At 38.7% G+C, this 24,195-nt stretch overlaps 2 protein-coding genes across 2 annotated transcripts in view; one reads left to right on the top strand and one right to left on the bottom strand.

Moving 5' to 3' along the window:
- Window positions 1-508: 508 nt before the first annotated feature.
- Window positions 509-13,094, bottom strand: LOC139744846 (carbohydrate sulfotransferase 15-like). The gene is made up of 9 exons (XM_071655261.1): window positions 13,085-13,094; window positions 10,186-10,308; window positions 9,057-9,304; window positions 7,817-8,027; window positions 5,677-5,766; window positions 4,545-4,698; window positions 2,817-2,982; window positions 1,589-1,733; window positions 509-738 (listed from the first exon to the last, which is right to left on the bottom strand). Exons 1-9 carry the CDS (start codon window positions 13,092-13,094, stop codon window positions 509-511), a joined length of 1,377 nt encoding a protein of 458 aa, XP_071511362.1.
- A 1,602-nt stretch (window positions 13,095-14,696) lies between these two features.
- The window catches only part of LOC139744342 (kinesin-like protein KIF21A), a 71,192-nt gene continuing 61,693 nt past the window's right edge, over window positions 14,697-24,195 (top strand). Inside the window, exon 1 of the mRNA XM_071654787.1 lies at window positions 14,697-14,817. Coding sequence (XP_071510888.1) covers window positions 14,774-14,817 — 44 coding nt within the window. The 5' untranslated portion in view covers window positions 14,697-14,773. The remainder of the gene's footprint in view (window positions 14,818-24,195) is intronic.

Here is a 24,195-nt window from a genome sequence, read left to right on the forward strand (position 1 = left end):
TTAACATTGCATGACTTTGAAATTCAGCGTAATCATTATTGCAACATTTATACCAATTTCTCTTTTTTTTCTGTCACTCTTCTTCATCTTATCAAAGACAGATACCAACAGACTCTCAGATATTATGTCTTTCCCCTTTCAGTCTGTCTTCTCGTGCATGTGATCTTTAAATCTATCTACTTGATTATCTACCTATCTATCTGTCAGTCTACCTGTCTACATGCATCTATCAATCTATCAATCTGCCTGTCCATCTATCAATCTATCTGTCTATAAATGTACATATTTTCTACCTATATATCCATCAATCTGTTAATCAATCTATCTATTTATCTGTCTCACTATCTATCAATCTCCCTGTCTATCTATCAATCTGTCTATCTGTCTATTGGCATGTCTATCTACCTAATAACTGTCTATCTATCAATCTATCTATCGTTCTATATACCTGTCTATCTATCAATCTTTCAATCTCCCTGTCTATCTATCTATCTATCTATTCACCTATCTATCCATCTCTTTTATTATGTGATATTTCTTGAGCTAGGTATGTGTCTTTCCACAAAAATTTGTCACTGCCCAGTAGCTGGCTCAGCTCTTCGTTGGATTGCTGGTAAAAGTCTTTCAAGACGGATATCGTTTGTGGTAACATGTCCCCAACCTCTCGGAGCTTCGCCTTGTTGGAGTTTTGGGGCGTGGCTTCACAGATCTGAGCTGTGTGCTCCGGACTTAGATTCCCTACGAGGAAAAACATAACAAAACATTGAAAAAAAAAAACAGTGAAAAAAAATCGGTTAAATTTTGCTATTCCGAAGGTTCGACATGCCAAAAGTTCGGTAGTCCGAAAATGATGTAAGGCTTATTAGTCCAGATATCATTTCATTTCGGACTATCGAACCGTTGGAGAAGGGGGGGGGGGGGGGGGCAAAAATTAATTAACTTTATTTCATTTTCGGGTAAACGAACCTTACTTATAGGGAACCTTTTGTTTCATTCATTTGAATAACAAATACTACAAGTGACGCCACAAATGTAAGAATTCTAATTCGCTTTTGGATGGACGAACATCTAGATACACAGATTTCATGTGTTTTGGAAAACGAGCCTAAGAAATAACGAACATCACCCAAAATGAAAATCTAATCCTCAGAAGAATGGGTATTTCTGTGTCTCGTAAAGATTGAGCAAATACACAGAGGAGATATTATTTTCTTTAGAAAGTTTAGGAGAATCATCGTTTCAACAATAAGATATGTCTTGCGCTATACCATCTTGCATGCAGCATGTAAAAGGAGATCGAAGGACAAATGATAATCCCGCTAAATAAACATTTTATCATTTTTTTTTAATATATATACTGGAAAGTTTGACGCGTTCCTCTTCACACCCAAGAGCGTACACAAGGACGACTTTTCAGGAGTGCTGAATATACTCTGCTCACGTTTAATGCATGTGATATTAATCAAATCTGTAGAAAACGTCATATCATTGAAAAAATGGGTCAATGATGACGAGAAAGACACAGGAAATAAATGTTATAACATTAACAAGACTAAAACTTCACAGCGGCATGTAAATCCAAATTTACCTAGTGTAAGAAAGGAGAAGATATCGGTCAGTATCCCTGTACAGTTGACTTGCCAATCCTCCATCCTAACAATCTTCAGCTGCTCTCTCGGGAAGGCTCGCAACCAGTCCCGGGTGAAGACGGCGTAGAGGCCGATCAGGATTCGCTGCAAAGATAGATCACATAACTAATCATCACTGTCATTATCACTTGGAGAATTTAGCAGCAGAAACCGACATATTCATCTATCAGCTTGAGATATTTGAGACTGAAACTGGTAATAAACAAAGGAAATTATAAGAATGAATGTGATAATTATTGTATTGGTATAAATCTTTCCCCAAATATTTCTTGTTATGAAAATGAAGCGTGTGCAGTATCCTTGAGAGGAATCAACTCTTCCCTGTTATACTTCACGGCTCACTTACTCTCTAAAAAAAAAATTGAGTGAAAATATTCACTCTTAAAACAGTGAATATATCAAAGAGTGACTTTAGAGTGAGATTGGAGTGAATTTTGAGTGAAAATGTTCATTTTCACTCGTTTTAGAGTGACGTCAGGGTCACTCCAAAATGAGTGAAAATGAAAAATTTCACTCAAAATTCACTCCAATCTCACTCTAAAGTCACTCTTTGATATATTCACTCTTTTAGGAGTGAATATTTTCACTCGATTTTTTTTTAGAGAGTAATAAAAATAGAATAAAAATGGCGCTTAACTCTTTTTGCATTCAAACTCTTCACCCCAGGGTACCAAAAAGCAATAAATGTTATTGTAGGTGGGTCAGCATTGGGAACTGTTCGCTCATCGTCTTCTGTCTCCATAGCATCCCGTCTCAGATCTCTCCTCGATCTTTTGGTTTTCTTCCTCTTCTTCTTTAACCACACTTACTCAGCTCTGTGTTCTCCATAGTAAAGATTATTGTTTTTGTGGATTACAAGGTATAAACTAAACATTTCCAGGAGCGGATCCAGGCATTCTTTTATGAAAAGTAAATGTCAATTGAATAAATAGATAGACAGATAGATAGATAGATAGATAGATAGATAGATAGATAAATAAATAAATACATAAATACATAAATACATAAATAAATACATAAATAAAAGGAGCGCCCGGTGCTCCCCCCCCCCCCCATTCCGACCACTGCATTTCCAATCGTCCTCGTCCCATTGCGGTTTTGTAAAACATTTCCAACTTTTACACTTCAGCTTTTACATTTTGTATCCTATACTGTCACGTGACTTACTGCAAAGTAGCCATGATGAATCTGGTCCGGGCTGTAGGCGCATGCGCGGTAACTCAGTTTCTCTCTGCATGAGTTGAACTTACTTATTGCCATGGTAACCACTTGATGAAAATGCTCTGGACTCTTTCTGGAGGAATCTTCAAAGTAGAGATAGCCGGAGTAAAGTCTGAACAAATGAAGAACATTGTAAAATTCCCAGACAATATCATAGAATATAAATACTTCTGAGATATTCCACAGTGTCATTCTGTGTGCACTCTGGTTATATTGAAATCCTCGGGTCCGTTGGTTTTCTTTCGTTCATTATATGTTTTTATGGCCAAAAAGTAAAGCAAAGATGATAACTTTGGAACCAGAATTTTTACTCCGTTGTAGCGGGAGTGCTTTGTATCACTATCAGACATATATCTCATAACAAAAAGGATTTACCATCATAGTGTTAAGAATATAACTGCAGTTTCCTGTTGATCACTTCGAGTGAAAACTGATACAATTTGTTAATAGTTTAATGTCAAACAATGCGTTAGCAGACAGAGGAAACACGCTCTTTACATTCCAAGATTTTGGGAAAAGAGAATAGTATGTACATTTTTGGGCAACATCTAGGAATTATTTGTGTAGGTGTTCCTACGAACTTATTTTGTAGTATTGAATACTACAAAATAAGTTCGGTCATTTCATTTGAATGTGATTGGTAAATATCGGTCGATGGGATTTCTATTTTTTTCTCTCTCTTTCTGAAGACGGTTTTTTTTTTCTTTCATCAAGTTTCCTCGGTCATTATGCCTTTGACCATATACCGAATATTGTAAATATAGTCAAGACCAAAACCCCCCAAAACAAGAAAACATAAAATATACCGAATATCTTGCCCTGCAATAATCTGAAATGACATTAATAAGATGACCAATGCAATACAATAAATTGAATGTATCAAATTCTTTGGAGTTTTATGTCGATTCAACACACAAATTGCAGAAACATTTTACATTAAAAGACTGTACGATTTTCATATCTTATTAACTTTCGTTAGTTGGCGAACAATACGAGCTTGGAAAAAAAAATGATTTGATTGTAAATATTATTTCTCTAATTCTGTATAGGAGAAAGCATCATCGAAATGGAAAAAATCTGCACGAAATCAGGTTCATCTGATTTTCGAGTTTTTCCTCTATGTGTTCGGGCTGCCATGCTGGCAGTGACGGATCCAGACGGGGCGCACCGGGTGCGCGCCACCTCTTTATTTAATTGTTTTAACAAAAGAAATATAAGGAGAATTGTGTGTGTGTGTGTGTGTGTGTGTGTGTGTGTGTGTGTGTAAAGGCGCCTCCTCTTTTACAGAATTCCTGGATCCGTCCCTGGCTGATCATGCATACCTATATAATGCCTGTATGACGATTGTAAATTACTTTTCCCGTAACTACGACCTAAACTAAATTGACAGCTTAATGACACTCATATAAAAAAAAACAATGATCGCTTTAAAAATATTGTTTAATAGATCAAAGAAAGCAATGATAAAACGATAAGAAAGTTTGAAGAATAATCAAAGCAACAGACAGGAATAATCAAACACAAATACAAACAGACAAACAACAAGAAACAGAGGGACATAAACACAACATTATGTTGGTATCATTTCCTGTGGATGAAGCCAAAAATCAAAGAGATGAATAGAGAAGCGACGTTTTGAGGAGAAGAGGGAGGAGCAATAATTGGTCTCTTTACCTTGACACAGGTTCACGAAGAATTACCAATAGCTTTGCATCGGGTTGTATAGCTCTCATGACGTCAGCAGTGACGTATTGCGGTCCTTGATAGCGATTTCTGAACCAAGTCTTCCAATTTTGATTGTCCCAAAAAGTGCTTGGTGATCCGTCTCCTTTATAGTGAAGGCAAAGAAAAGAAGACAGTTAAGTCTTCAGAATAAGACTGATTGACGACAAGTGCCTTACATGATTATCAAAATGCACAGTTATTGTAAATGATTGTATAGTCTCATATTTTACAAGCGAACTCTTGTCGAAATTACATCACACAATACCCGCTGACATATTCTCATTCTATCGTGCAAACTACTGCACTGCTACCTTTGCGTTTACAGGATTATGTCGATGTATCGATCAAATCAAGAAACGCTGTCGTAATTTCTACACCCCACCCCCCCCCCCCCAATTATTATCTCTGGAAAAATAAAATTGTGTGATGTGTATACGAGTAATGTAGAAAGGAAATTTAAATTATACACTTCCTTTCCTTTGTAATGTTAAGGGATCAGACAGTCATGCTTATTAATAATATCTTACGAGAGGAGAAAGGCATTTACAATATGAGTTTATCTTTAATCTCTGAGCTTTTCAAGTGCAAATGAAGTTTGACGTCCATGACAATCGTGATTATGACACTGCATCTAATCTGGCATTGTGTGTGTTCTGAGATTGTGTATTTGACAGTGATGCGGGTCGTTGCTGATGGGTATGTGCTACCCCTGGCTTTCAAACTATACAGTGCGACACGTTAGATAATGTCCTCGTTCAAGAATAAGCCTTGCTTCTTTCGGGGTCCTAAAAGCCATGTAAATATTTGTATCAGCGATTTTAATAAATTGACAATTGACATTCATTGACGTTGAAGTTTTCATTTAGGCCCTATAGACAGCTGGAAAATGCCTGAATCGGTTTTAAGATGAACTTTACACTTTATTCTTGGTACTTGTGATTTCAGAGCCGGTTGTCTTAATTTTCAAGAGTGGTCTTTTTAAAATAAATCGTTTAACTCGCAGATCTACCCATCAAGCTAATAGAGACAATTTAAAGTTCTTGGAAACTATATCGGATATTTTCCTCCATGCAATACTTACCGTATACAAGCCTTGTCTTCGTGGAGGGATCGTCGGTAAAGCGTTGAACGAGTTGCGATGACAGACTCGCGTAGCTTCCCAGAGATAAATCTATAGTCGATGAAGACAGAAATCAAGATTTAAATTGCATATAGCATATTAACCGCAATAGGAATACCATGTATACTTATTTTTAGGCAGTTACATAGGTCTTCTTTAAAATTTGACAAAGTCGAAAAAATATAACTTTTACGATACTCCATTAAATATGCCCCTGTGTGTTACTCTGATATTGCGTTTAAAACGAAATCATTGTCGTGTCTAGGGGATTGATATGCAGTGGCGTATCTAGGGGGGGGGGGGGCAAGGGGGGCACGTGCCCCGGGCGCCACTCCTAGGGGGCGCAAAAAACGAAAAAAAAAGAAAGAAGAAGAAGAAAAAAAAGAAAAACGAAGAAAAAGAAGGGGAAAAAAAGAAAAAAGAAGAAGAAGAAGAAGAAGAAGAAGAAAACTCGCCCGGAAAGGGGGGGGGGGGGCAGAAAACCAAATCAAACAAGATAAAAACAAAACATGATGACGCGGACAAAATGACCATGTTTATTGTGTTCACACAAGAATTCCCTGTTCTGTAAGCTGAAATACAAAATTTTCGGCTCGATAGCCAATAAACATTTATATAAAAAAGAAGGTAAGAACAAAACGTGATGATGACGCGGACAAAATGACAATGTCTATTGTGATCACACATGTCATTTTATATTCAGCAGGCAAAATGTTTCACGGAGCAGCGAATGCAATATCTTTAGTTCTGATCAAAAGAAGGCGCCAACGGGAGGGGCGCAAAAAACAACAACAAATCAAACAAGATAAGAACAAAACGTATACGACGCGGAAAAAATTTCGGCTCACTCGCTCGTACGATTTAGAGTATTTTTTCAAGTCCTCAGTTTGTTGGTATAAATCGTTGTCTATACGGCCGTCACCATATCTTGATTAGAATTGTAAGATTTAATAAGCAAAAAATGACAAGAGTTCCATGTTTTGTAAGATGAAATACAAAAATTTTCGGCTCGCTCGCTGCGCTCGCTCGCCAAAATTTATCAAAAAAAAACAAACAAAAAAACAAAACAAAAGAAAAACCCCGTGACGATGACGCGGACAAAATGACAATGTCTATTGTGTTCACACATATCATTTTATATTTAGCAGGAAAAATGTTACTCGGAGCAGCAGCTGCAATTTCATTCGTTCTGAAACGATTGGATCACGAGGACGCCAAATGGTTTCGAACATACAGGGGGGGGGGGGCGCAAAAAAAGTCAAAAAAGATAAGAACAAAACGTAATCATGACGCGGAAATATACAAATTTCGGCTCACTCGCTCGTACTATAAAATAGAGTATTTTTTCAAATCCTCTGTTCGTTGGTATACAGTAAATCGTTATCTATAAGGTAGTCACTATATCTTGATTAGAATTGTAAGATTTAATAAGCAAAAAATGACAAGAGTTCCATGTTTTGTAAGATGAAATACAAAAATTTTCGGCTCGCTCGCTGCGCTCGCTCGCCAAAATTTATATATAAAAAAGTGATAAGAACAAAACGTGATGATGACGCGGAAATATACAAATTCGGCTCACTCGCGCGTACTAATTTAGAGTATTTTTTAAAGTCCTCAGTTTGTACGTATAAATCGTTATCTATCAGGCCGTCACTATATCTTGATTAGAATTGTAAGATTTGATAAGCAAAAAAATGATAAGAATTCCATGTTTTGTAAGCTGAAATACAAAAATTTTCGGCTCGCTCGCTGCGCTCGCTCGCCAAAATTTATCAAAATTCATTACATTTAAATCACTCTCAAAAGACCCCTTTTAAGTGCTTGAAAAAGCATATCATGTGCACTTGGTTTAAAGTCCCTACCGGGATGGGGTTGGGTTGAACACTTTTTCAGAAATTAGGATCGCAATTTTCGCGCTTGCCCCGGGCGCCGTTTTCCCTAGATACGCCACTGTTGATATGACAATGATTTAAATGCTTTTGTGTTAGTCGAAAGTCACTCTGATCCATTTGAACTGGATTTAAAGGCGAGGTTGACTGTAAACTGTGAACAGTGATGAGTTACAGTATGACAACCATTGCACCTGTCTCGATCAACTCACGCTTTCTTCCCATCGTCCACCACTGCATGATCTCCTTCCGGGTGTAAACTACATCCGGGTGTTTTGTGATTTTTTCCCATAAGTCCGTTGTACCACTCTTTGGTGTTCCAAGGAGATAGAAGTACGGCAGACAGCGAAGGTTTGTCTTCTTCACATACCAGCATGAACTCTTGAAGCCGGACAGGTAGCGTCTTGGCACACTTTGGAATACCTGCCGTTCAGAAAGAGAACAGAGCTTGGATTGGTTCATGCGAATCGGGGAAATTTACGTGACAATTGCGTCTCAGTGGACTGAAATCAGTGGAAACAAAATGGTGTTCCAATCCGATAGTGCTTTATCGAAATCAAAGAGGTTTCAGGGAAGTTTCGACAATTTAATTGAGTCATTCAACCATGTATTAACCCCTTCACGGACAATGAGCTATATAGACATCACCTTGGTTGGATAATGACATCCATTGGGTTTATTAACCCCCTGCATTGACATAGAAAACCCTGTAGTTTTACACTGTCCAGTGGCGGATCGGGGGGGGGGGGGGGGGGGGCAAGAGGCGCACGCCCCCTCCCCTTTATTTATCGTTAAAAACAAAAGAAATAAGAAGAAACAAAATGAAATGAAACCCGGAAGTGGCACATACATAATAAAAGCGTGTAAATTAAATCTGTTCGACTGGACTTACTTGTGAAAAACACGGAGAAAACAGTTTCGTGACTCGTCCGAGTCACTTCTTCAGCTCTGTCTGGCTGGCGAGCATTCAAGTCCAACATACAAGTCGGTGATCCGGAAAATTCCTCGACGTACAGACAATAAAGGCAGTAACATCGCCCATTCACCCTCCACGGGTGAATGCTCGCCAGCCAGACAGAGCTGAAGAAGTGACTCGGACGAGTCACGAAACTGTTTTCTCCGTGTTTTTCACAAGTAAGTCCAGTCGAACAGATTTAATTTACACGCTTTTAGCATATTACCTGGATGAATCAAAATCTACATCGATACACATACATAATAGTTACGCCCCCCCCCCCCCTTTTACATGATTCCTGGATCCGCCCCTGCTGTCCAAAGTGCCTGGCACAGAAAGGGATAATGCGTACAGAGTGCGACCATGATTGAGATTCCTTTAAAGAGTATGGGACCGACATTGTATAGAAGAACGAAAAGTATTCCGAATAAAAATGTCAAATGAAGATACTACATTTCTATATTTTGTTAAGGTGTATACAGCAATATAATACATACATATTTAGACATAGCGTAGAGGTTTCTTGGCAAGAATGCTTTGTTGAATTCTCCTCCTATCCGATATTGTGATCCAGTCATTATTTCCGTCATCTGGGGGTTGTGTCCTTTCAAAGATAAGTTACTTCGTTCTATCGAGTTGTTTCTCCTCCTAATATTCGCCTCGCCTTCAATAAGTCCTTTCAAGGTCTGCTGGCTGGTATTTCTGGGCCCAAGGTAGGTAAGCCTGTCGGGTCCGTGCTGGTATTCTGAAAGACCTGGTGAAACCAATTGAGACTGAACAGTGAATATCCATCTATCTATACCAAGTTAATTATTATCCAGTAAGCCTACTCGATTTCTATTGCATTGATATGCTCATTTTTACGAATATAGGAACGTTCGATATTACTATTCTTTTTTATCGCTTAAATGTTCTTGTAAGTTTTCTTCAACGTCATTACTACTTAAAGGGATGACATAGTTTAGGTCAAAATGCAGCTTCAGGTTCCAAACTTTTGTTAGGTATAATGAGAAACTTCTTATGAAATACACACATATGTATAAAGAAGCATACAATTCTAAGAGGAATTCAGAGTTGTTGTTTTGTAAACATGGGTTTTGAAATGGCTGATATTTTATACACGTATTATTATGTATATATATATATATATACATATATAACAAAGTGATAATGATAAAAGCTGGACCACCTTTCGTTGGGTTTGTTTTGTTTTACTTTGTTTTTGGATATTTCAGCGAATTGAAAACCATTTTTCAAATAAACCTTGAATTCCTCTTTTAAGAATATTTTAGAACACAAAAGTTAAAAGCTGAATCCCTATCGCAACAGAAGCTATACTATCCATTTAATGTATTTCATTATATAATATAACATGGATGTTATAATTGACTTTGTAAAGACAGAGAAAGAACGCCTGCATGGGTCATGACATAGATAAAGAATCATTGATTAATACAGTTTTCATAGACGATACAATAAGATAATTTACCAAGATTACATTGAGTCATAACCTTTCACAATCAGCATGTCGCGGGTTTTAACCAGTTATCATCAAGTTTGTGATAACAATGTCCGTTTATGAGTAAGTTATGGAAGGCAATGCAAGTCACGTCATAATGTCCTCACCTTTCCTGTAGGTTTTCCGAAGTGAAGGTATCAGGAATAGGCAGAAGGCTATTACACCGACCCCGAGGCAGGTGGCGGGCTTCATTCTCTTAGCCATGGGGTCTGAGGATGTCAAGCTGTGACCTATAGAAATAGAAACGTAATATACGTATATCAGAGTGTATCCTTGCGTATAGTAGACTATGTTATAACTTTGCACAAAATGGAAACCAGTACAGCAACACTATTTAGCCGATCAAAGCTATGTATGGTATCACTGACATTGATACATCATTGAGTTAAGACTTATTGTAACGGTATCAGTATTTTTATGCAACAGGACCCAGCTGTGATGGTTCGATCCGGGAGAGCAGTGAGAAAGATGTAGGACGTACATCCCCTTGCATAGAGGCTAGTTGGGGTACAGTATATTAGGTTCTGTGAAAGAAGAACATGGAATAACAATGAATTTAACTGAGCTGAATTGAATTGAATTGAACTGAATTGAATTGAATTGAATTGATTTGAACTGAATTGAATTGAATTGAATTGACTTGAATTGAGTTGAACTGAATTGAATTGGATTGAATTGAATTCATACCAGTGGTAGTTTTACATTGGTGTTCGAAGACCTACAATGTCGAAGGGTCCCACTTGCAAGATCATCACCTCGTTTAATGCCTTATTCCACAATCTTCATAATAACTTAACCCACACCACCTAAAACCATCCCGAGTCCAGAAGTCATAATTGGATCGAGGTTAAAAAAATCAACACTTGTCTATCATACTATGATCAAATTTCACCTCTTTGCATTGCTTACGTGCGTGCATAAAACAAAGGTACATTCGAGAAAGCAACAGGCTACAAAAACGCATCTCAATCGCGAAATACATAATTCTGATTACTTTCATCATCATAGTTAATCCAATAGGCCCTTGTTTGACCCAAACGTTATCATAAGCGTATAAGCGCACATTATGATTCGATGACCCCCTCGCATTCCTTCCCACTCAGTGACTTTAGATTATACCGTACAGAAGAGACACACAACATCATACTATCCTTGCCTTAAACGAGATCATTAAAAATTTAAGACACATGCATGCATACCAGGCTTGTCCCGTTATCATCTTACAAGTTGACTTGATAACTTCCAAAGTTTGTGTGTACCTTGAAGCGCCATAATATCTTTGTGCGGAGGAGAGATAGAAGTCTTGTGATTTGACCGATCTGGGCATCTTGCTGGTCAGACTGTCACGGGCATGCCAAGGGTGCAGTCTGCCCAGCGGCAACACTCCCATCAGCTGCTGTAGCTACGAGTTCACCATCCCTTATACAGGAATAATAACAGACCACGGGTTGTGTCCGCCGAGAAAGATACTCGACTGCTGTCCAGCGAAAATCAATAATGTCCCCTATGGTCCCATTGTTCTGGACTTTTAGAAAAATCTTTACCGGATTGGCTCATCATGTGCACCTTTTATGGAATGAGAGGCCAGGGGCCGCCACCATCCCCCCCCCCCCCCCCCCCCACACACACACTTTTCCCCATAATACATAGGAATACATTATTATTTATTATCATTATTATTTATTCGGCAATTGCAAAACAATACAAGTGACAACAGAAAATTTAGGGTCTATCATTTGTCCCCCTCCCCCTTTTTCCCCCTGGAAGTAACCCATCAGAAAAATGCGCTTTTACTTTTTTCTTTAATGTATTTTTCAATCAATTATTATTTTGTGTTTGCTTGTCAACTCTGCCCCAATTTGGCAAAATGAAGCAAGTGAATGTTTATGAATACTGACTTTTTCATTGATTTGGCATATATGAGGCATCCTCTATTTAACTGAAGAATCCAGAAGTTACAATTTCTGCCCATTTCTGAGATATTCAGGTGGCAAAAGGAAGCAAGTGCATAAAATTGCATGAAAAAAAAATTGGCAAAAGGGAGCAAGTAACATTCTCATGATGTGATTGTCACTTGCTTCCTTTTGCCAGGTTTTTTTATGTTTGCTAAAAATCTGAAATACTTCGGCAAAAGGAAGCAAGCTATACAACCTCATGATATGATTGTCACTTGCTTCATTTTGCCAAATCATTTATATTATTTGCACACAGTTTAAAATACTTTGGTAAAAGGAAACAAGTAACATCCTTATGATATGATTGTCACATGCTTCCTTTTGCCAAAATTTTCATATTTGCTACAAATCTATAATACTTTGGCAGAAGGAAGCAAGTTACATAACAATGAGGATCTTTCTTCTTATTATTTTCTTCATACGTAGTATTTTGTACTCGATATCACTCAAAATTCACTCCAATTCCACTCTAACTTCACTCTTTTTAGTTTCACTCCTCCAAGAGTGAATATTTTCACTCGATTATTTTAGAGAGTAGGTTGGACCCTAAGCTAAGATAACATTAGAAACCCACACTTATTTTAAACTATGCCTACGAGCCTTAAAAAAGTCTCCCCTCCACGAAGAAGAATAAGAAGTGTTTGTTCGCAAAAACCGATAAGTCCATATTTGCCAAATGGAGATATTTGCGAGTAAAGGTCAAGAAAAATAAAGAGAATAATAAGAAAATGTTTGCTTCTTTTGACCATAACTTCAAAAATGTACATTTACATGTAGTGCCCAATATATCATTTAAAAGGTATCATTTTGTACTTTATGACAGAGACCGTACTTCAAAATCTTCACAAATGGACTTATCGGTTTTTGCAAACAAACTCTTCAATTAAGCAGAGAGGGTAAGAATCTACTCCTGTAATAGGCAGGGGTGGATCCAGGAATTCTATAAAGGGGGGGGGGGGGGGGGGGAGGTTGGTTACAAAATTTCTTCTTTTTTGTTTGTTTTGTTTTGTTTTAACAACATGAATTAATGAAATAAAGGGGGCGCCCCTACCTGGATCCATTATTGCCTAAATAGGATAAGATATTAAAACGCCTAGTATAGACTGGTAATCATATTATAAGAAGATTTTGTATGTCATTTATTAATATACCTTGTCGGAGAGGTTCTTCTGAAAACCTCCAAATCCCTGCACCTATAACCCCGCCTCTCCCATCAAAGGAAGAAAGAAAGAAAGAAAGAAAGAAAGAAAGAAAGAAAGAAAGAAAGAAAGAAAAAGAATTAAAGAAAGAAAGAAAGAAAGAAAGAAAGAAAGAAAAACAAAGAAAGAACGAAACAAACAAACAAAAAATGTCGAGGTTTGTGTGTGTGTGTGTGTGTGTGTGTGTGTGTGTGTGTGTGTGTGTGTTTTTGTGGCCCAGTGGATAAGACAAGGGACTGTTGAACACAAGGTCGGGAATGGGGAGGGGGATAGTTTAGTGGTTGAACTTAAGTCACATATCTTCTGAAAGAAATTCAAATGAAGAACAAAAAATAAACTAAAATAAAAAACAACATCATTGATTATGCAGCGAAAGTCTGCATTGAACGCACTTGAACATAAAATATTCACTTCAACTCCAGGTCACAAGTTCTCTTCTCAAAAAGTACAGAGTCACTAAAATATCTGCAATTTAGCTCTTTATTATTTTCATTCTAATAGAAGACATTGGACCTATATCAGCAGTAATTCTTGTTTAGCCAAATTAAGTTTCGACAAACTTAAAAAGGCGTATATGCAATCTCAACAATATCAGAAATAGACCATTGAGCAACACTTTGATGAATCAATAATGACAGATAAAATCGGGCTTTATCAGTTCATTTATCTTCCTGGATTTTGATAGATCTATAACCTAGTTGTTTTAAGGAGAACAAGCGTCTTACTATAGATATTAGGTTACTATACTTACTAGTAATTATGAATTGACATTCTAGGTCCTGCAGCCAGTAGCAGCCACCTTAACTATTATTGTGTTCTTATTCAAGTATTTATTTATTTTTTTTGGAACCGAATACAGTACTGTACTAGTTTTTGTTTTCCTTTTTGGTGAACGATCGTAAGGTTCGAAAAGGGATTATCAACAGCGCCATCTGTAGGCATATCAAGTAATTTTTAACAAGTGGTTGATCTTCATTACGCTGCATCCCGCATAGACACTGCACTGGTTGTGTGTTCAAGCCGCTAGCCGTACGTGATTCGCACAACCGCTCACCGGCCCGTACGAGAGAGGTAGGAAATTGTGCGAGGAAGAAGGGAAATTCGCTTCAATTTCATTACCGCTCATGCAAGCAAATTTGTGAGTCACGCTGACCTATCACTCCCTGTCTCGACGACATTTTTTGGCATTACGGAACAACCTTGCCTCAGCTTGAACTCAGGGGAGTCCCAATGTTTATTGCAAAATTAGTCGAAAAAGGATTGTGCAGACAGCAGCTCGGTTCTCCTGCAGCGAGCTACTACGGGAGGACAAATTCTGCAGCAGCTAGCCACTCAACTGACGGTCTGTAACCAGACAGACCCTGACGTGGTTCAGCGAGCGATGGAGTAGACTTGACGAAACCTGAGAAGGATTGTGCTTGTGGAACTTGGCTGAAGATTTGTGTGAGGAGAGGGAGGGAAGCCGGGAAGCCAACCAACTTTAAGAGGAAACCAAGTTTCCACAATATTTCTGCTTCGTTGGGAAACACAGATTGACAAGCATGCCGGAGAAACACGACGATACGAGTGTTCGTGTGGCTGTGAGGTTAGTATGAAACATAAAGGCAGTATTTTTTTTTTTCAAGGTTCTATTGTGTAACACTAAACATTACAACAGTTAACAACGTTAAGATTGCTGATTCGATTAATAGTGATTGGGTCAACGTCGTTACCATACCCGTGACTTTCCAAGTCACGAACAGATGGGTGGTGTGCCAAGGAATGTGTTTTCTTGTATGAGGCTGTGAACTCTTCCTGCTCCTTTACTGTTTCAGGCCTAGCTAACGTTAGGCCTAGAAAATATAATCGTGATATTATCACTATTAATCAGTCTGGGAAAGCCGCTCATGGCGCGAGGCCTGCTCCCCCGTACTGAAAGGGGACAACTTTGCACAACAGGGAATGACACTAAAACCAGACAGGGAGTTGCCTTTCGAACACTTTAATTCGGTCTTCGGTACCGAAACGTCGACATACAGTGTAAGTCCTCCTTGGACAGTCGCCATCTTTCGTTGTTCTTTCCGCCCTCTCTCGGCGTATCTGTTACAACCGTTTACACATTATGTTCCCTTACAGTACGAGCACTGCCCGCCTCACGAGGCTTTTGGCCCGCCTCAGCTCACGAGGCCTGCCGAGAGCCTCGTGAGGCCTCCCGGGGGGAGAGCCTCAAGAAGCTCCCTATTCACTTTTTATTCATCTCACATCTGACATTAAGTTGTCACAACTTTGCACAGTGATTTTTTGTTACACACACATGTCCACTACTCTTGCACTAGACCCTATCCATGATGAAAAGAAGAAAAAATTCTGTATGTTTTTTTTTTTTTTTTTTTAAATCGAGTTTTAATCAACCGATGAAGAGTGACCCATCAAAACACGGGCGCCAGCGTGTTCGCACAATGCAAGACTGCCACACCTAGCGGCCTGATCCGACTAAATATTTTCGGTGCTTTTTTCTGCGGCTCTCACCTTTCCGCGCATGAATCAGCCTCGTAAAGCTGAAGTCTGACATCCTTTTACAAAAATTCATAACAGGAAAAATAAAATTAGTACTATTAAACCTGATCTTGTGCGTATGTATTCCAAATTACAACTCCACACTGATAGAGTAGGTGAGTACTCCAGTTTGTTAGCAAGCTAATCTCACTTTGTAGGTATGACGAGTTCACTTTCTTCGCCAATTCCGTCTCCTGCTAACCTTTGGGTGCTTTTTCTGGAATCATTCCACGACGCGACGTCACATCACATCATTATTCCACGTATCCAGTACATACAGACAGCGCACAAGCTGTGAGATTTTGAGAGCGAGCTTGCGCACTCACTAGAGGATCAGTATCCTTTGGTGCATGCGCAAGCTTGCTCTCAAAATCTCACAGCTTGCGCACTGTCTGTATGTGCTGGATACATGATAATGATGTGATGAAAGAGCATATTTCTATTTCTAAGAGGAATTCAAAGTTTCAAGGGTTTATTTTATGAAAATAGATTTTGAAATGGCTGAGATATATCCAAAACAAAGTAAAGCGAATTGGTCCTACAAGTGTACATATGTACATGTGCAATGAAAGGTTGGTTGGTCCTACAGATGTACATGTATGTATTACGGAAAGATGGGTCCCACCTTGCTTGTAGGACCTCTTTGTTTTTTACTGTCAGCCATTTCAATACATTTAATTCCTGTTAAAATTGAATGTTCTTTTATACAAGCTTACAAAGAAGTTTCTCATTCACATTTCAGAAAAAGTTTCAAATCTGAAGCTCCATCTTGACCAAAACAATAAAGATACGTCCCTTGTATGTCTGCTGGTTTGGACTAGGTGTGCAGACTGTCCTATCATGCCTCCAAGTGAAGAAAGAGAGGAAACTTTTCAAATGTTATAAAATTCGGTGAAGCCCTTAAAGTGATCTCCTAGTATTCTAAATTCCAATATGATGCATTGAGGCTTTTATAAGAGATGCAATGTAGTGAGGAGAGATGCGACTAGAAAAAAGCTCATACAAAAGAAGTTTTTTTTTTTTTTTTTTTTTTTTTTTTTTAACCGATGGTGCTACATGTCCATGCTCCTTATATGTATACAGTGTAAATTAAGAGATTTCTGACATCAGCGGAGCAGACCCAGGTCTATGTGTTCAAACGTCAGTCATGTGTTATATGGCTGGGGTTGCTATCAAACGCTGTCATGTTTACATCGTATGCATTTGGGATTGTCTGCTGTGTAGCCTTCTCTCCAGACTGTTGGAGGTTTTCTTCTGTGATATGAATGCCTATCAGTACTTTTTCAGAGCAGGATCTACATGGCAGTGTTGACATTTAGTGTAGTAATGAGGTTTACTGTAGTCTAGAGAGGGAACGTTAATAGTCTTCTCTCCAGACTGTCAGAGGTTTCCTTCTGTGAATGCTACATGAAAGCCTATCAGTACTTTCAGAGCAGGATAGATAGTGTTGACATAATGCAGTAAATGAGGTTTAGTCTAGAGAGGGAACGTTAATATTCTTCTCTCCAGACTGTCAGAGGTTTTCTTCTGTGAATGCTACAATGTACGTACAGTTGTATGAAAGCTTATTGCACTTTCAGAGCAGGACCTGCATTGCAGTGACATCGTATGATTATGCAGTAATGAGGTTTAGTCTAGTAGAGGTGAGAGGGAATATCATAGATGTGGGTTGCAATGTTTAATCAAGACAAAAGCTTGAGTACCATGACTGAAAGGAGAGAATAATCTTCCCAGCTGGTCCATAGCTGACTGTGTAAAGAAGGCAGTGTGAGTGTTAGAGAGCCCTGGGGGTGTCTTGGGATGACTGTCGGTGACTCATACCCACTCCTGAGTCTACACACCAATCATGTGAAATGATGCATCCTATTTTCTTCATTCCCTTCCATCCCTAACTCCTTATATACATTTTTTTTCCCTTTATGTGTGTGTGTGTGTGTTGGGGGGGGGGGGGATGGGAGGATGAGCAGGGTGTTTTAGCGAATGGATAGTCTTCATTTTCAGACATCATCTGTATATCAGTTGTACAGTATATTGTCGGCTGAGAATGAGAAGGGCGTTAAGTTGTCTCGAACACTATGGGTTTAGTGACAACTTAACGCCCTTATCATTCTCACAGACGATATTTTCCCCCTAATCCATGAAGTACTGAGTACTGTAGAAGATGGGGATGTACAGTGTACAATGTATTACATGTATCTTAGTCTTCATTTTCAGACATTAAACAGTAACACCTGACTGCTGATCTATGATCTTTTCCCTGTGGGGCAGTGCCAGGCAAACTTGTCAGGACTGTAAAATGACTGTACACCAAGGAGCGCAGTTCAATTTTGTATCAGACCAGGCATACCATACATGTACAAAATTTATTTCCAAACTCCTTATAGGAAGCCTTCAAAGATTCCTCCTTATAGAGAACTGTATAAATGCCATATATTTTAGTGAATCTAGTTTTTTATTTTTTATTATTATAATTTTTTTTTTTTTTTTTTGCGAATCGGCTCTGAAATTGTCAAGTTCAAGTTACAACTGTATGAGAAAACTGTGAGATGTTTTCATGGGTTTTAGAATTTGCACTGGCCAGACATACAATACAGGGTGAAGTGCAAAATGAGCAAAAATTGATGTAACACATAATTGTGTGTGTGTGTGTGTGTTTACGGTAAAATACATTGTAGTATGATTCCCGTTGTACTTTAATATCAAAAGATACAATGATAGATGATTGCAATTTATTTTGATAAACAAATAGTACCTACAGTATTGTAGGGTCTATGGTTCATATTCTTTTCTTTCATAAAGTCATTCATCCAGGCAGATTCAAAAAGAAATTCTACCAAAGTATCTGCATCATTTTGTGCCACAATTTCCGTACTGGTATGGTAGCGCTAGGATTAATTTTGGTAGTTTTCTAGAAACTCAAGTCTTTTGTTACAGTTATACCTTTTGTTGATTGTTTCTACCATGGAGGTCCATGTTTCTACCGTACTGTAGGCCTATTGTATATTGTGCAGGTTTTCACTTCATTTTGCATTTTACATGTTGGCCATTGGAAATCTTCCCATCTTTGTAGCATTAAAACACTCGGCCTACACAGTAGAAGTGAATTTTGCTGGTACTCTGTATTTTGTCATCAGTCATAAAAATATCCTGGCATAACTATACTGTCATATGATTCAACAGAGCTATTGTGTATAATGCACAATGACTTTTAAAAGATACTATGCTCTTACACATTAGTTTGGTATAGCTTGCTACATTGTACCATGCAGTTCAGTTGAGTGTACAGTGTAGGCCTATTGTACATACTGTATGTTATTTAGGATGGTCTGTATTCCTTGAGTGAACACATAAATGTGCCCCATGTACAAGTACTTGTACACATGTGTAGCTCTTTTGGTAATGCAAGAAAGTAAAATTTGCACACATTATATTGTAGTTCAACCAAGCTCTCTGGCCAAGAGGGACCGTGGATTGGTGTCTGCTTGAGAGTAGGGGATAAGGGGGGGGGGGGGGGTGAGCTTGGGTCTAGCTTTGAGCATCCCATGGGTTGGGTTTAGTCTAAATTATTCCAAATGATATTTTTACTCTCCCCATAGATCATTGGCCTAGAGTGTAGACCTTGGAAATGATCAAGTACAATTAATTCTTCAAGGAAATGAACTTGGGTTTTTGAAACATTCTGTTGCCTCGTGGTGTACAACACATACAGTACAGGTTGTATAGTCCTTCGAATGATTCGCTTTGTATCCTTACCACTCACAACATACTGTAGTAACTAGTATTTGAGTATCTGTTAGAGCATTTGAATATTTCAATCTGGTAAAGATGCAGATTTTGTCATGATAAACAAATACACTGCTGTACTATTGGTGGTACGCTGTGTGATAATGACTCGCACTCAAACTTTGCATCTAATATTTGGGACAAAGTTTGAATTTAACCACCCTTCATTAAACCTGTCTGTTGAGGACGGACTGACTTTGCTACACTGTATACAACACGCATTTCCCATAGACACCTGCCCAAGTACAATGTATAGTCAGACTCATCCTCAACGGGTTAAAGGGATCGTACAGTTTTGATTGAGACTTTTTTAATAATTTCATGTTTCTAACATTTTTTGGTGAGATAATGAGAAACCTCTGATGAAATATGAAAGAGCATGTAATTCTATGAGGAATTCAATGTTTATTTGATGAAACTTGGTTTTGAAATGGCTGAGATACCCAAAAAAGAATGATTTTAATAAAGTGTGGGACCCACACTTAATTACGATCACTTTGTTTTACTTTGTTTTTGGATGTTTTAGTCATTCCAAACCCGATTTTCATCAAATAAACTTTGAATTCCTCTTAAAATGGTATGCTCTGTACTACAACGTATATCATAGAAAAGTGTTTTCTTGGTATCTCGCAAAAAGTTGAAAGCCCAATTCTCATCTCCACCAATACTGTACCATCCCTTTAAGAATGTCATGGTACAATGTATTTTGCACTTTGCGGTGTGATTTGCGTTGACATGATGAAATACAAATGTGTACTGCAGTACTCCTGTGTGTTTCACCATTGATGTGAATGCACTTACAACGTGTAGATTGAGATGTGGGAAAACCACCAGAAGGAAGCCTGTATACTGAGTTTTAAGAGACTCAATCCAGAGAGTAGTTTTTAACCCATTGAGGACGAGTCTCGAGTAAACTCGGGCAGATGTCTATGGGAAATGCGTGTAAGGACTTAGCAAAATCAGTCCGTCCTCAACAGGTTAAAGTGGAGCTTTGACTTTGGCATTATGAACAGTTTCCTCATTCCCTCTATCCACTTTTAAGAGCGTGAGAAAAATCTGTGATCAGCCTCATACTGTACCATGAGAATTCTCTAAAAAATGAGCTTGGTATGAATTGGGAGATTGCTCTTCTTTGTTAAACCACAAGAAAAAAAAAGTTTTCATTTAGATGAAACAATTTTACCATTGTCGATAGGAATGTTATCACCAAGAATTGTCATTAAAGGGGAAGTCCGGACGATTATCAGCCGTTTCGTGTGTAAAGAACAATATTTCATGAACCTATTACCCTTTTCCCGACATGAAAAGACCATCAGATACATTTACTATGATTTTTTTTTAAAATAAGGTAATTCTTCATGTTCGAATCCGTCGCGAGCTGCCCTTCGTACTATCTGTCCCAGGATGCATTGCGCGTGACGTATCGGGCGCAGTCTCCTCAGCTGAGAGCACCGCGAGCGAAGCCCAGCTACGCATCGATCTCCCATTGCACTGCTGACTGCGGGCGGTATCTGCATGTGTGCCTTGTCGGCGCTACTGCAGGAGACCGTACACGATTTAGGAGTGCTGTTGCCAAACGCAGTACCCTTTATTCAAATAATCTTCGTTATATATCTATATAAAATCTTCAAAGATTAATGTAAAATAGTTGCAATGCTATAACATTTTCGTTTAAATTGAAATATGTATGTATTATAATACTGCCGTACTTATTAGTGTCCACCCCATCACTTACAATGCATTAGCTGTTGTCGGGCTGTGCAGGCATACATTTACGTCTGCTGCTGCCAAGTGCTATCACAATCCGCGATCGTTTTTTCGACTTCTGAGTGTGAACAATCTGAAATCAGTCTGTCAATGTCAGAATTATTGCCTCTTTTGTTGTCCGAGACTGTTGAAAAGTGTGTCTGACGGTGATAAAATACGACAGTATACATGTAACTTGAACCGAGGAAGAAACGCCAGCGCCAGCTTGGTACCGCCGCCGCGCTGCGCCGGTAACTACGACCAGCAGCCCAATACACACAGCGTAATCGGGCTGCGTGTTGTAGCATTCAGGATCATGTAAAGGTAGTATCGTGGATAGATATCAATTCAAAATCGAAATATTTCTTCAATTTGAAGACTTACTAGTAAAGTTGAAGTATTGACAACACCCTAACACTTGACACATCAGCATTTTTTTAATGAAGCAATAGATCATGCCGCGTGCATCCGCTGTGTGGTCAGAGACTGTTGAGCGGTACGCTACTACCGCTTGCTTGGCCCGTATCACCGTTGCTCAAGCAGGGCTCCCCCGAGCCAGCTGACGCTCCAAGCAAAAAGCAATGTGAGGATGAAACGTCACGCTGTCACGTGATCTTTCTCGCCGGCGTACAGAAATTGAACGGTTACGATTCAAAATTAGTGATGCTAAAAAATCGATTGTGGCGAGTTGGGAGGGTCTTTTTCAATGAAACTTAGTCATTATGGTCCTTTATTTACGTAGATTTTGGTTAATTTTTTTCAAAATCGTCCGGACTTCTCCTTTAAGATCCCAAGTCAATAATTTTCTGCGTGGAGTTTGTTCAGCTATTTAAATCCATTGTTACTTGAACACACACCAGTGGCGGATCTGGAGGGGGGCACACCTTTGATCCAGAGGGGGAGCACTGGGTGCGCTCCCCTTTTTTTATTAAAACAAAATAAAAGGGGAAAAATGGGATGGGGGCATGCATCCCCCTTTACTGCCTTTACAGAATTCCTGGATCCACCTCTGCCTACCCCCACACACAACCCCCCCCCCCCCCCCATTATTACTCATGAATGTTAATAAGTCTGAACTTGGAACAAAGTCATCACAAATAACCTCAAACACAGAGTGGGTCTCCACCCAAACTAGTATGAAACCCCAGACACCTCAGTGGGGGAGATAATGCAACCACAATCCTGGTGATGTATCCGTGGAAACCTTCACATAGTGGATGTTTTTGTTCACTTTAAACCCAGTCTATTTCATAAAATTATTCCTCTGGTATACGTGTACGTATTAAAAGAGGATCCCCTTTTGACTCAGAACTATGAATTTTCCAAACCTAGAACATCTTATTATGTGATTTTCATGCCAAGGAGATTGCTGGGAATTTTTCTCTGTACATTTATTTGTGCAAAATGTCAGGGTGGATTAGTGTCTAAGTGAGTGGGGGAAACAAAGGAAGGGGGGGGGGGGGGGGGCAGTGTGAGTGGGCTGTGATTGATTCAATGTGACAGGAAGTAATCGGACAGAGAATGTCTAGAATAGTCTTCTTTCAGACTTTCTGATAAAACTGGTACTGTACTTCATACAATTGTATCCTATTGCGAGTCTAAATTTTCGCGAATCGGGAATTCCCAACGATTTTGCGTGTGCTTAAATTTGCAATTATGGAGTAGTTTACTGTATGGAGAAATCTGCGCGTACGTCACATCCACATTGGGATCAGAGTCAATATTTTCGGTTGTTTTTAATTTCGCGAATAGCACCGGACTTGCGAAATTCGTGAAAAATAAAAAACCTCATGAAATATTTGGCATATACAGTAGGTGGCATGCTATCACACAAAGTGAGGCAATTCTTCAAAGTGCAAAATTTGTGCAAACTACATTGTACATCTTACAGAGCTGTATTTTTTATTTTAATGCCTTGTTTTTAAAACTACAATGTGTGTTGAGCAAGTAAAGTATTAAAAAGGGGGAGGGAGAAGACTTTGAAGAAAAAAAAGTGCAGCTGTAGCAATGTTGTGTTAAGGTGTCACATTTTTAAAAAGTAACTACAGTCTGTACATGTGACACATGTACCATGATACAATACTGTAAAAGTGGATATTTTTGCGCAACTAATTTTCCGCGCTTGGCCCGGTAAGATGAGTTTCGCTTGTTTTTGATTCCACAGGATAAAGACAGTTAATACTGGAACATGTGGCATGCAAAAAATTTGTAATATTTGCGTGCTTTTATTTTTGCACCTGTTTCTGGTAATTGTGAAATGTGCAAAAATTTCAACACTGAAAATGTCTACTTTTAGTTTGACAGTACTCCGATGCATTGTTGAGTGCCTTTGGTATTGGGCACGAAACCATGGACCCTCTTTTATACAATTTCACTATCAGGCAGAGGGCCTTTGTTGATTGCTCACACCACAATGCTTTTCAATAGCAAGCATACATTGTACATTAAAGGGATCGTACAGTTTTGGTTGAGACCTAATTTCAGGTTTCTAACATTTTTTGGTGAGATAATGAGAAACCTCTTATGAAATATGAAAGAGCATGTAGTTCTATGAGGAATTCAACATTTATTTGATGAAAATTGGTTTTGAAATGGCTGAGATATCCAAAAAAGAGTGATTCTTTTTAAGTGTGGGACCCACACTTTATCACGATCGCTTTGTTTTACTTTATTTTTGGATGTTTCAGTCATTCCAAATCCGATTTTCATCAAATAAACTTTGAATTCCTCTTAAAATGGTATGCTCTGTACTATATCATAAGTGTTTTCTTGGTATCTCGCAAAAAGTTAAAAGCCCAATTCTCATCTCCACCAATACTGTACCATCCCTTTAAGTACATGGTGGAGGGGGGGGGGGGGGTGTGGGAAATGCACTCTGTGAATTATGGCAAACACATGT

This window comes from Diadema antillarum, unplaced genomic scaffold (genome assembly GCF_040938485.1).
Source record: "Diadema antillarum isolate AM-2024a unplaced genomic scaffold, OU_Dant_1.0 scf00000035, whole genome shotgun sequence".
NCBI classification, from domain to species: domain Eukaryota; kingdom Metazoa; phylum Echinodermata; class Echinoidea; order Diadematoida; family Diadematidae; genus Diadema; species Diadema antillarum.

What these genes read in the sequence shown, in the direction of transcription:
- LOC139744846 (XM_071655261.1), bottom strand. An exon ending in TCTACGCTATGTCTAAATAT is followed by an intron (nt 8,028 to 9,056) that starts GTATGTATTATA and finishes TCTGAACGGCAG; the next exon opens with GTATTCCAAAGTGTGCCAAG. An exon ending in GTGGACGATGGGAAGAAAGC is followed by an intron (nt 5,767 to 7,816) that starts GTGAGTTGATCG and finishes CATCGACTATAG; the next exon opens with ATTTATCTCTGGGAAGCTAC.